Source organism: Centruroides sculpturatus, unplaced genomic scaffold (assembly GCF_000671375.1).
Source record: "Centruroides sculpturatus isolate CEXI.00-Female unplaced genomic scaffold, Cexi_2.0 scaffold14, whole genome shotgun sequence".
Classification (NCBI taxonomy): Eukaryota; Metazoa; Arthropoda; class Arachnida; order Scorpiones; family Buthidae; genus Centruroides; species Centruroides sculpturatus.
In genome coordinates this window covers 593,979-607,848 of record NW_019384312.1, presented here as the reverse complement: position 1 = coordinate 607,848, position 13,870 = coordinate 593,979, and the positions used below count along the sequence as shown (strand labels likewise).

The window sequence follows — 13,870 nt, the reverse complement described above, 5'->3', positions numbered from 1 at the left end:
GTTAGATGGTATTTAGATGACACTACTACTATGTTAACTTGTTTCTGTAATTACATGCTGCTTTAAGTTGTGAATAGTGATTTAAAAATCAAATTTTTCATACTTGTACAATGCATTACCATAGTCAAAGACACAAATTTGTTTTTTTAGAAACTAAGTCTTATCATTTTTTAATTTTATCAATTTCAAAATATATATTGAAGTATTAATAATTGTAATCATTTCTAGGTTGAAAAGAATGTCTTCCATACACAGGAAATAGTTCCATTTGTTGGTGTTGCTGGTCAAAATTTCCAGTTTAATAGTTGGAATGCAAGAAATGATTATAATTTACAGCAAAGAGATTTGCCAGTTTGGACAAATGAACAAAATGCAAATTCTATTCCAGTTTCCCAATATCCTAGTTCAGAAGTTGAGGAAATTACAGTTGAGCCAGCACTCGACATTTTAACTATTGCTGCCAGTGACAATGCCGATTCAGAAAAGCTTTCCGTTAGCGATGTAGCAGAAGTCGAAAATGAACAATTGACTTTACTGAATGATGATAATTGCGAATCATTGCCTTCTAGTAAACCAAAGAGGCCACGTGCAATTGTATTATTCCAGAGAGGAAAAAAAATATATAAGTGTGAAGAATGTGAACGTGTTTTCATTAATTATAGTAGCTGTAAAAGACATCGCCGTCAGCATACAGGTGTATGGAAACATGGGTGTACTATATGTGGAAGAGTTTTCTTTCGAAAAGATCAATGTGACAAACATGTAAAATCACATAGTATTGTGAAAGATATGGCAACAGAATATTAGGTTAAATTTTTTAAACACTATGTCTTTTTAACTATAATGTGCTATGATTTGATTTCTGTTAAAATATTTCTAATTGAAAAATCATTTAAGATATTATAGTTTCAGAGATATGAAACTTTATACTGTTAAATATTGGGTGTTTATATTAATTTCCATATTTATAGTTATTAGAACTTCATAAAGTTTTAATTGTTATTTCATTGACCATTATAATTATTAAAAATTTATTTATAATTCAGTTGAATATTGTACATTTAAGATTAACATGTGTTTAATATTTTGTCCGTAGACATTCCATAATTAGTGATAGAATGTTAAAGAAAAAGAAGTATATCATTCATAATGTTATATTTTAACAAGTCATATCAAAATATTTTCAGGTTTTTATTTGCTTATTAAGAAAAGTGTTTAATTGTATTGTATTTATTTGCATAATGATTGACTTTAAGTTTTGTCTTTGGTTTATAAAAACAAAGATGATATTTTTTATTTGATTATAAGAAATACAAAGTAAAGTTTTATACATGAGTCATCTTAAGGACGTGGCAACTAAGTTGCATTTAAATTAATGAGTTATATTAGAAAATAACTACGTTAATTAACAATGAAAATAACTACGTTAATTATATTCTAAGTAATAAATTGGAAAAACTTTAGTATTTATTTGTGGAATAAATAATAATAAAATTTTATCTCAAAAATCAACATTTACATTATTAATAAATATTGATTTCAGTAGTTTGTTAACTATACATTTAATCTATCATTACATTGGCAAAGCCCAGAAAAATTATTAACAGATTTAAGCAATTATCAGTTGAGAATATTTTTATCTCAACTGTATGGAAGTAAGTGCATTATACTCTTATTATATTATAATAAGTTGCTTTCAGGTTGGAGTGCTAGTATTCTCTAGAGTGCTCTAGTAACTCTAAATGCCAGTGAAATGAATAGCTGGTGCTTGTCAGGGCAAACTCAGTTCCTCTAGTTGACATTAATCTGAACATGCATCTGCCTTAGCTTGCCAACATGAATATCAGGTTAGTGCATTAGTGCTCCAACCTGAAAGTGGCTTTATATTGAAGGATTAATACTTTAATGTTGTAAGTTAATAAACTCAGTCCAGATTTTGTAACTTTGTTGCTAATTTGACTGAGAAGTTACAAACAGTTCCTATTTGAAATACCTGTACTATGGAAAGGACTTTGATAAATATTTTCCATATTTTTATACCAAAGAATTTGATTTTTTAAATCATCTTGAGTCCATGTTAATATATTAATGTAAATTTTATTGGAAATTTTAATTAGCATTAAATAAATAGTTTAAAATTTTTAAATATGTTATAAGTTAAATTTTGTTTACTATTTTCATTATACAAATTATGCTAAATTTATTTTTAATAACATATTTATATTGATATTTTACATTTTATATTAATTTTTGTACCTATATATTTTTATAGTTTTTGTGTAATTTGAAGACAGAACTTATGACAGTAAATATTAATCCTTCTATTAAACTCCTCCAGAAACAAAGGTTTACAATCCTTCTTATTTAATTAAAAAAAAATACTGATGCTAAAATTAAATTATTATTTATAAATATGATATTTAAAATGCTCAAAACTAGGAAACGTGATTTAATTTATATTATTACATTATTTATTTAAAAAATCAACACTTTGTGAGAGCTTTTGGATCTGAAAATATCAATTTGTTGTACAGATTTCTGTTACTATTATTTAAGATAATTGTAACCATAAAAAGTTTTGTGTACAAAATTTAGATATTTTCATATGAAAGATGAAAGCTCTTAAATAATTGACAATAACAGTTTTATTTTTATTTATCAATAAATAAACAGTTGTAGAAATTCCTAACAGCCGAATGTAAACAAGCCAGATTTTTGAACTAGAATTAAGCTAATTATTAATCAAATTATAGAATTTATTATGAAATTTATTATGGAATCATTACGAAGTTTAGCCTTTAAGCTAAATTCTGTAATTTGATAAATTATAATTGGCTTAATTCTAACCCAAAAATAACCTAGCTGTAGATGTTTGGCTATTTGATTATTTATTTTTCTATATAAGACTGTTAAAAATTTTAAAATATATAAATATAGTAAAGTTTTTTTACTTTAAAGTAATCATTCTTTCAAGATGATAATTTTACTTATGTATTTAAACATCCATTATGACTTATGTTAATACAAAAATTTTTAAAAAAATCATTATGCTAATAAATACAATATTACATTTTGATATGATTAGTAACATAAATCTTTCTTTTCATCAATTAACAACAATTGTTCAAAGAACAACAGTAATTTTGTAATAAACATTTTTTTTTTCCACATAGTTCAATGTGTTTAAAAATTACAAAATTAATTTTAATTATTATTAAGCACTTGCCGAATTTTATAAAATCTGTACGCAACTTGGTTATGTTGATGTACTACATCTTAGTAACAAGACTGTATTACTCAAATTATTTTAGTTTTGAATTTGACTTACTCAACATTAGATTGTTTATTACTTAAACACTGTGTTGTTTTTTGTTTTTCTTTTCAATTAATATCTGAAAATATTAGTATATTTTAATACGAAAATTTATGGAAAACCGGGGAACATTTTCCGCTAAATGTAAATTACATTTATTGGACAAGTTTTACCTATACACTTTGGTAAAGTTTTTTACAGTTTAGAAAACTTTTTTGTACATNTATACATATAGAAATTTGTATTGTTGGTAAATTATTTTTTGGTAGAATGGTTATATTTTTTAATTACTTTAAAGCTTAATATAAATAATCTTAAAAAAAAGATTTGGATATTTATCTATTATTTTTGAAAAAATAAATATAAATACTTTATAAAAAGTTTTTATAAAGAGAACAAATATAAGAAAAAAAAACTTGAGTAAGTTTTTGGAATTAGTTATGATGTGTGTATCCACGATTTTGTTATTGTGATAATTATTAAAGTATTTACACGGAAATCGAATGAGCTTTTTCTGTATGCAATTAAAATAAAAATTTGGAATAACTGAGATGTATTTTTCCAATTTGTATGTTAAATAAAATTTAAAAAAAAAAACAAACAAAAAAAAAAAAAGATAGAGGCTATGTAAATATCTTTATAACTCGGCAATAAATGAATGTTCCTAACTTGCAAAGTGTAAAACAAATTGCATTTAAATACATAATTTCTAAAATTTTCTTTGTTAATGAAGACTGTTTCGAATTTAACAAAATGCACATTATAGTTAAAAGTCATGGTATAAATCACATATCAAGCTCAGGGTGTGATAATGTTAAGGTGTATTTTCCAATTTCGAGTTGTTGTTTGGATCTTGAATTATCTATTTTCAAATGGTAGAAATTACCATATTTATTTCTATGCTTATATTTAATACAAAAAAAAAAAAAATGTTATTGGTCAGTAAATTTAAAAGTTAATTGTATTAATTTGATTGTTTGATGTAATTTTCAAAATTGAATTTAGAAAAAAAAATGTCTGTAATGTATATTTAAGATATTTAAAAACATGTATATACTCTTATTACGTAATTTTGATCTGAAATGGTGAAGTTTTTTGGTTAAGAAGGGAAAAAAATTTGAATTATACATAATTGTTTTATGTTATTTTATGAGACAAGTTACGAATTTCACACAAAGCTATTAAAAAAACAAATTATTAACTCAAAAAGCCATGAAACTCTATATTTGATTTTGAATTATTTAAAGACAAGTTTCAAGTATACACTTTTCACTAAAAATCAAAGAAGTTACATAAAGGCTACAAGAAGATTAGAAAATTTGTTACCAGATAAAATGTTTTTTGTACTTCCTCATTCTATCAATGGATCCTCCATACATTTGAATTGACTTAAGAATGATAGAAACATTTATTTTATCATCTAAACAAAATTTGAATAAGGCACTTAACTTGACTGAGATGTTTGATTTAAGCTAGTCTATTTCAGTTTTGTTTAAACACTCAAGCAAATGTTTCCGTCATTCTGTATCGATTTAAACGCATAGAGAATCCAATAATAATAGAATGAGGAAGTATAAAAAACATTTTATCTGTTAATAAATGCCTTATACTTTATGTAACCTTTCTGTAATTTTCTTTGAATTATTTACATTTTGATTAATGTCTTTTTAAGCATTTTAAGTATCTTCTTGCAAAGTAATCATTATTGCTGTTAAAACTAACATTTTTGATGTACAAAATGATCTAGATATACAGGTGAAAAACAAAAAAATAGCCCTAGGTTGCAGCTTAGCAGAAACAGAATAATACAATAATAAACACAGTTACAACTGCTGATATCATCATAATAAATGTTGAAAGTAGTTATTTATTGAATCTATGCACAGCTGTGCACATCAAGTTTAGGAACAACTGGTGAAACAATGATATCAATGGCACTGATGATGTACAGTACTTTACCCTCAATTCCTGTATTGTGTGTAGATTTGCACAATATGTGACACTAGTGTTCACTCACCACAAGTCTGCTCAACTGGTGACGTTGGTTCACTCCACACAATACACTAATGCCATAGATTTGAACTGGATCAGGGCTACATTTTATGCACCACTTTGTATTTTAAGATTATTTTAATAACAGTTAAATCCAATTAGTTGTGTCATTTATACATGATTCAATTATTTTAAATGTAATGAATGAATTATATATAATATGCAGTTTTAAAACTGGGTTTAACTATAATATACAGTATATTTGAGTTAACTGACTTTTGGATCACCTTGTATTTGTTTACTGCTAATTTCATTTAGACTTCAGATTTGGAAAATGAAAAATAATTATAAAAATAGCAATTTGATTGGTTATTCTTAATGTGATCATTTTAATTTAGAAAAGTTGGAGTTGAAACAAATTCTCTCTTGAGAAGATTCATTTTCTGCAGACTGGGATAGCATTTAGCTTATAGCAGTGTTTCCTAGTGTGGTAAGTGTGCCCTGGGATTTACAAAGTCTTTATGGAGTATGTGGTAGTTTTTGGCTATGTATTATTGTCATGCAGAATCATTTAGAAAAAATACTAAAGTAATAAATTATTTTTAACATACTGTATTTATTCCAATATAAGCTGACACTGATTGTAAGCTGACCCCAGGAAGTCAAAAATGATAATAAATTTTAATTTTTTATTTATCAAGCATATGGAATAAATTTTATACCATTTAATTGTTCAGTTGCTGTCATTAGATGACTCAGGTTTGGTGTCACTTGATTCTTTGTTTCTGTTTTGATATGGAACATCATCTGTGCTGTCAAGTGCATTTGAAATTGAATACTTTTTAAATGCACCAGTGATGACTCCTTTTGAAGTACTTTTCCATGTGAGCTTACAAAATTCACAGAAACTTATCTGTGGTGGCTTCTGGCAATATTTTTCCAAACTTTTGATGTCAATAAAGGTTGTCACCTACTTTACTGACAGTGATCCTAAGTCAAGAGACATTTTTTAAACCATGAAAAAAATTTTAAAAAGATCTGCTTTTAATTGGGTAAATATGGGTGCATTTTTCAATAAATTCTATGTTTTGTATAAATTTTCCTAATCAAGCTGTGATAAATGCTGCATTTGGGTAGTGTGAAATAAATTTGTTTTTGACTAGAGGTACTTGGTATTTATGAAAATTTAAGAATGGTAAACAGATATCAAAACTTTGGGAAACACTGGCTTAGAATATTTTCCTTGAATTCCAGCTTGTATTTGAGTCTAATATAAAAATTTTAAGTTTTTCAAATGATATTTAAATGTTAAGTTGATATTTTAATTCAGAATTTATAGTAACTTTTTCAATAGAAGCCAAACAACTTATATAAGATCATTTTATGCTTTACAAATTTTTATTCTATGCCTTACTTTATCCCTCTAATAGTAGATGCCGAATTGATTACACAGTAATTATATATGGATTTTTGAGATTGTGTTTCACTTAGAACAATTTTATTTTTTAATGTGGGATTTAGAAAGAAGTATATAGCTTCAACAAACTGATAACAGGTTTAATACATAAGTAAAATGTATGAGAACTCTAGATATTAAATTAACAAACAGAGACAAACTGCCTTACTGGAGTAAAATATAACTGAATGAATCAAATGTATATATCAACAAGCACTTTCAAGCCTATAGCTCATCATCAGTCAAACAACACATTTTAGAATTTCTAATATTATGGACAGGAAGTTGTTGCTAGGCAGCAGCTAATACACTACATAATTTGATATATTCAATTCATAAAATCTTTTTGTATTGTTTAATCCATTTAAAGCTGTCAGAGCCCAGTAAAAATTGCATATATTGTATAATCAGATAAACTTTCTTTACAGATCATCTTAAACGCAAACAATAATATACTGAACAATACTGAATTAAACTTTGTTATAATAGTCCATCAGGGTATGCTTTCATTGCCAGTTGTATGCTTTGACACAAATCTAGATGGTCCTGATTGGTAGTTGTTAATTAATATTTTTAAATACACATAATAATGTAATTTTATCATTGGTACTTAGAAATATAAACTTGCACACAGTAAAACAAAAGAAAAAAAAAATGTTTTGGTCTCTATTTGATTTACTCATTGCACTGCAGTTTAATATTTTCTTATCTTCTATTTGTAAAGGGATGCAACTTGTATCTAGGCCTTAAGTCCTTTATGTAACCTGATATTTATCATTATAACTTCTACATAGTGAAATCTTTTTTTTTCTAATCCAAATGAACTTTATTAGAGTCCCAGACTAGCAACTTGTGCATTTTTGTCTAAGTAAGACCCTAAAAGTTTATAATTTTCATTAAAACAGTTCTTGATATCAATTTTGAATGAGCATTTATAAAAGATTATGTCCAAATAAAAATATTCATAAGTATTTTAAACTGGATGGCCTGCCAAGGTGGTTATAGTTTCAACTACTGTTCTGAGAAACCAGGATTGAATCTGGGTGGATGAAAAACTGGACTGTTTTGTGGGCAGTTTGTTCCAAGACATGGGCCATAATACTGCAGCTCTCATTGTGGGCCTGGTCAAATCCATGATGGGTATGGAAAAAAAGCCTCTTAGTGCCCATATGGCAGAAAATCAAAAAATAAAAATATGATTTGATTTTCAAAATTTAATACAACAAAGTTCCAATTGACCCCATTTTCTGAAACCCACTGACAATTGCCTGATGGTCCAGTCCATCAGTCTACTTCAATGAATTAGTGTCATGATTTGCTTTTCATTTCTTCTCTCTCCCACATATTAATTAAGCAACTCTCATATTGTTCATTTTCTTTTTCAAATTAATTGCCTCTATTGGAGGAGGACCAGCTTGAACGTATCTTAATTATATATTATACATATTATATTAAACATATTATAGAAATATTTATGTAGTGATGATATATGTATTATCAAGATTCGGTTATTGTTTTTTACTTAAACTAAGGCAGCATAGGCTATTTTGTGTCAAACCACCACAGTAAAAATCCAAAAGAGGACACACTTGTAGACTCAAGTTTTGCCAAGAGCACCTCTACATAATCAGAAGATATATTTTAAATTGGTGCTAGGTAAGGGCAAACATAAGATCCATAATAGGCTAGAGTCAAATATAGTAGACCCCTCTATAACACCCTATACGTGTGCCAGGCTGTGAACAGCTCACGTATTTGTAAAATCTAAGTGACTCGTACAACATGGAATTCATATAACACAGAATTATCTACTGTAGGGGGGTCTACTGTAATACCACAAAGTACTGTACATGACTGAAGAAAAGTGCATCCCTTTTACCACATAGAAGTTGGAAAGGCCTCTTAGGGCTTTCCTGCAAGTTAAGGAAACAACAGTTTTGTCAGGATTGATGCTTAAGCTATTATGCCTTCACCAGTTCTGCACACAAGTCAGGCCTCTTTGAAGCAGGTTACCAGGAAATTTCCTCATGCAAATCAGAACTATATTGTCTGCATAACTAGGCATACAACGTAGAACCATTAACCTATTAACCATAATCATCCACAGTGAGACAACACAAGGGTGAAAGGATGCCACCTTAAGGATGGCCTTACACAATGTATTGTGCACTCGGGAAGTACCAGAAAGGGAAATCACCACACTACAATGGTGCAGCATAAAATCAGTCCAGATAACAGCTGGACTGATGCGACATCCAAGTTAATAATGTGTTTGATAACCTCAAAAGAAGTCTTATGAAAAGTACCCTCAATGTCAAAGAAATAATACAATCTCCTTCCAAGGCTTTCTCAATTGGAAGATGAAACTGTGTAATGCAGCATCACATGTTGTGCTGGGTTGATAAGCAAACTGAAGAGAATGGAGAAAGAACCTACACAAATCTCCCTCAGATGCCTATCAATAAACTTCTCTAATGTCTTTAACATTAGACGAATAGGTCAAAAAAGCTTTGGCAAGAAATCTTACTCTGAATGCAAACTTAGGAATGGAAATCATATTAACTGGTTGCCAGAAAGGTGACACACAGTCTAATGCCAGGTAGGCAATGGACTATGTGACAGAATGGGAGCTAAAATATTAGCTTCAAATTGCAGATGAGCCACGATTGATGCCATCTGCACCAACTGACTTAAATGGATCAAATGATTTAATAGCTCATAATTAGCATGGTTAAATAGTTTTAGATTTAAAGATCTCAGAGTGCTCAACTCTGTTTCATCAAGGAACTAAACAATAGGTAAACTTCACTTGATTCTTACACTATTACTTATTTTACTCAAGAATCGCACAACAGCCAACTCAATATCTGACACAACACCAAAATGGCACAAAAAGCAACACAACCTGAAAGATAGCTTAAAAAAAAATGGCATTTTGCAATCCATAAAGGACTGACTGGATCCTTTAAAAAGTCTAAGCTGTACTGCTAACAACATAATACTGATCTTTTGATTACCTGCTGAATCAGCCTAATTTAAAATTAAAAATGGCAATAACTAAAGCTGAATTTATATTCAGATGCAAGTTGCTCGTGTAAGATGTTCAGTTACCTGTAAACAATTAATGATATGGTGTTTAGAAGCATAGTATGGATTTAAACATATTCTTAATGATTAGATTTATTTTAAAATTTTATGAAATGTCAAGGATTGAATGCATTTGTTTAAGAATTTATGTTACTTTCTATTATAATGATGTTTCTAGAATAAAATTTTATTCTAATTTAATTTAAATAATTAATTAATAATTTAAAGTTTCATCAACTTTAAATTTTAACAAGCAATTACTTATTGTGACATTAAAAATTGAAGCCCAAACACTACAGTCCTATTTTAATTTAAGAATAAAAAAATCACATGACTTCCATCCAGTTCATAATAGTTAATTGGGGCCTCCAGCTCCTAAGCATTCCATATCTGATCTCAATTTTCATCTAATTCCATTCTTGAGATTAACAAAGGACAGACATATGACAATGGGAATGTATAGGTATACAATGTGAAAATTGCAGCCCAATTAGTATACATTATAATTAGAAGTCCTAATTCAATAAGATGACTAAATTTTCATTTGGCAGTTACGGAAATTTAGTCCACAATAAATTTTTCATGAATACACAATTTTTTAATGATTTCTTTTTTCCTTTAGTAAAAACTTCCCTAACAGTAGAATTATGAATGATCATTTTTCCCATTAAGTATATAGCCTGGATTTAGGAAAGGTCTAAAGACATCAGAATGTGATAATGGTCTCTCTCTTTCTCGTGACCTCTATAGAGGTCGTGAATTTCATCTAATAAATGTTTTCATTCTCAGATGACAGATTTAGTTTCATGATGATACTTCTCTGCTGATAACATACTTGACCTAGATTCAGAATAACAATTGATCTTTTTTTTCAGTGTTATCTATTGAATGATAATGCCACAGATTGTTGACATAAAATAATCAGATTGTTGAGTGTCATATAATAAGTTTTATTTGGATGCCTCTTTTTTAATGAACCAACACAAAGAAAAAATTTCTTTGTTCAGAATGTCACAATATCCTATTATTAGTAATCATCTGTGAAGTTGCTGAAACAGTGAAACGTAGAATTAAATTTATTCGGAAATAATGTTCAATGTCTTGACATTTGCATTGCAGTTTAACGCAAAGAATTTATGAAATAATTTATAAATAAAACATTGAAAATTAATTGGTCTCTTATTCTTGAACTCTGGTGAGTGTTGGACTAGAAGGTGGTTTCTTTCGACAAATAAACTAAAATGTTAAGTGGTTTTAAAAGTGACTGATTACATCCAGCAAATTTATGCAATGTAAATTTTTTACAAATTAAGTTCATTTAGCAACTTAATTTTGAAATTTATATTTGGAATTTTGGATTCATTACATCTTATAGAAGGTAAAAAGAAGCAAACTAGTATACAAGTAATTATTTTCCAAAAGTTATGTAACTTCAAATCCACTTTTAAAGTCATCCAAAGGTGTGTATTAGTCATTAAAGGATTATTTTAATAAAAATAGGTGTGAAATTATAAGCTTAATAACCGAAAGCAGATAGATCAAGAGCAACAGTGATAGGAATAAAAATCTTACAGGAACAATTGCTCCTAACAGAAAACTTATTCCTTTAAAATAAATGCTTATATTTTAAGATTTTTCTACTTTTTAACTTAGTTACACTTTAAAAATTACTTATAAATTACATAAACAATATAAAAGTTTTGCTTTAATTACATAAAGAGAAATTAGATTTTCCCCTGAATCTGTCTTTGGCAGAAAGTCATGCAAATCACACAATTTATATGTAAATTGGCTGTAGGAAGGTTAAAAAAGTGGTTGACCCAAAAAGGGAGTGTTGTTATAACTATTCCTATACTGGTTTTTGGAACATTTATTTTTCAGTTCCACTGAAAAATAAATGATTTTTGGAATGCATTTTTATGTTCTAGTATTTTTGAATTTTGTTCCAAGATATAATTTTGATAAGTGGCCTGAAGATCACTGTTAACATTTGTTTAGTGAATTAATCATTATTTAATCAGAGTTAAGTTGCTGGAATAAAAAATTATCTGTAGAAGTTCCAGTTTGAGTTGTAAACATACATTCTAATTCCAAAAATTGAACGTTTTACAATGTTCAAGAGAAGTAATACATTCAAGATAATAAAAAGGAAGAACTTGACCAAAATAGTTCAAAACAGTTGTATTCACAACCAAGGATCAAGAGTCAGAAGTATAATTCCTCATTAGTAATATAATATTTAAGTTTTGCTGCATTTCACAGGTTTTTATTTATTAACATTTTTGGTCATATGATCTCAGAGTGGTACATGGTTGCTCTACATTATATTGGGGCCACAATGAGATCTCTGTTGGAATATAACAATTGAAGTTGTTGACAAATATAATATTGATGTGTGCATTGTATTGTGTCATGGTGATTTTTTCAAAGTTTTTCTGCTACATAAAATATTAGCGGTACTGTGTAAAGGTTAGGGTGAGATGGAAGGTTGTGTCATGTCTTGAATGGAGTCAGACTTAATGAAAATTTTACTCATTGGTACTTAGAATTTTAGAAACTCATCTCTGCCCTCAAAATTAAACTTTTTGCCTTTTTATAATAATTTAATAACATGAAATTTTATCAAAAATATTTTTTTTTTCAGATGGTGCCACACACAGTTTCAATGTTCTGCTAATGTATCAATGTTTTTAAACTTTAAATATTTTTTTTAAATAGAGAAATTTCTCATAATTCAACAAAATTATTCCTCTTATTCTTTAAATTTTATATGGCATTAGAATTGAAAATTATATAACTTAATAGTCTCCTTAAACTTCTTTTCAAATGCCAGGAAAGTCAAGCAAGAGTCAGCTTTCTTAAACCTTAGAAATAGTACTCTTCCATTTTAATTATTGATATTTCTGCAATACAGTAGAACCTCGAAAACTCGGCTCTCGATAACCCGGCACTCCGGATAACTTGGCCACACCCTGGCAGGGCAAAAAAATCCTCAGTTAATTAATTTTCATTATAGACAGCTTTATAAAAGTATAAAAGCTCTCAAAGTATTTTTCTGAGGTCTGTCTTATCAGGTAAATTACTGTACACAGTGTATTCATTAATTTTCATTTTCATGTAGTAAAGGCTCTATGCCTTCATAANATTATTAAGCACTTGCCGAATTTTATAAAATCTGTACGCAACTCGGTTATGTTGATGTACATCTTAGTAACAAGACTGTATTACTCAAATTATTTTAGTTTTGAATCTGACTTACTCAACATTAGATTGTTTATTACTTAAACACTGTGTTGTTTTTTGTTTTTCTTTTCAATTAATATCTGAAAATATTAGTATATTTTAATACGAAAATTTATGGAAAACCGGGGAACATTTTCCGCTAAATGTAAATTACATTTATTGGACAAGTTTTACCTATACACTTTGGTAAAGTTTTTTACAGTTTAGAAAACTTTTTTGTACATAAGATGTATGAATGAATGCATAAGTGTTCATATATTATATATATACATATATATATATATATTATATATTAATATACATATAGAAATTTGTATTGTTCAATTTATTTTGTATCTTTTGAGTCTAGTTTAATGAAAACTGATATTGCTATTTTTTTCTTCCTCATCCTAGCTTTCTTATCAACCAGGTGTTGTTGCTTTCAGATTTTAGTCTTTAAAACTGTCACTGTGTTTTGTTTTTATACATTAATCTTTGTGTTCAATAAAGTTTATTTAAACATTTTTAGGTGTTATTAACCTTTTCTAACCATAGTAAGTAATCGTAAAAATGACAAACAAAATACAGCAGTATCTCAGTACTCAAACTGTCCCCAACTTAAGCAATTTGGTATTCGAATACAAATTCTAGAAAAAAATCACTGTCTTCAATTGAACAAACATTAAAACAAATTTTTGATTAATAACATATTTTTATTTTGTTATATATAAAAACTTTTTATGATAAAAATGAAAAAAATAAAGACGTTACTGATATTTCTAATCAAGATCAATAAAAAA

At 27.8% G+C, this 13,870-nt stretch overlaps 1 protein-coding gene across 1 annotated transcript in view; it reads left to right on the top strand.

The window, feature by feature from the left end:
- The window catches only part of LOC111622123 (zinc finger protein 91-like), a 42,940-nt gene extending 40,826 nt beyond the window's left edge, over positions 1–2,114 (top strand). The window contains exon 3 of the mRNA XM_023364450.1: positions 229–2,114. Within this exon, the coding sequence (XP_023220218.1) occupies positions 229–807 (579 nt within the window). The 3' untranslated portion in view covers positions 808–2,114. The remainder of the gene's footprint in view (positions 1–228) is intronic.
- The last annotated feature ends 11,756 nt before the right edge of the window (positions 2,115–13,870 follow it).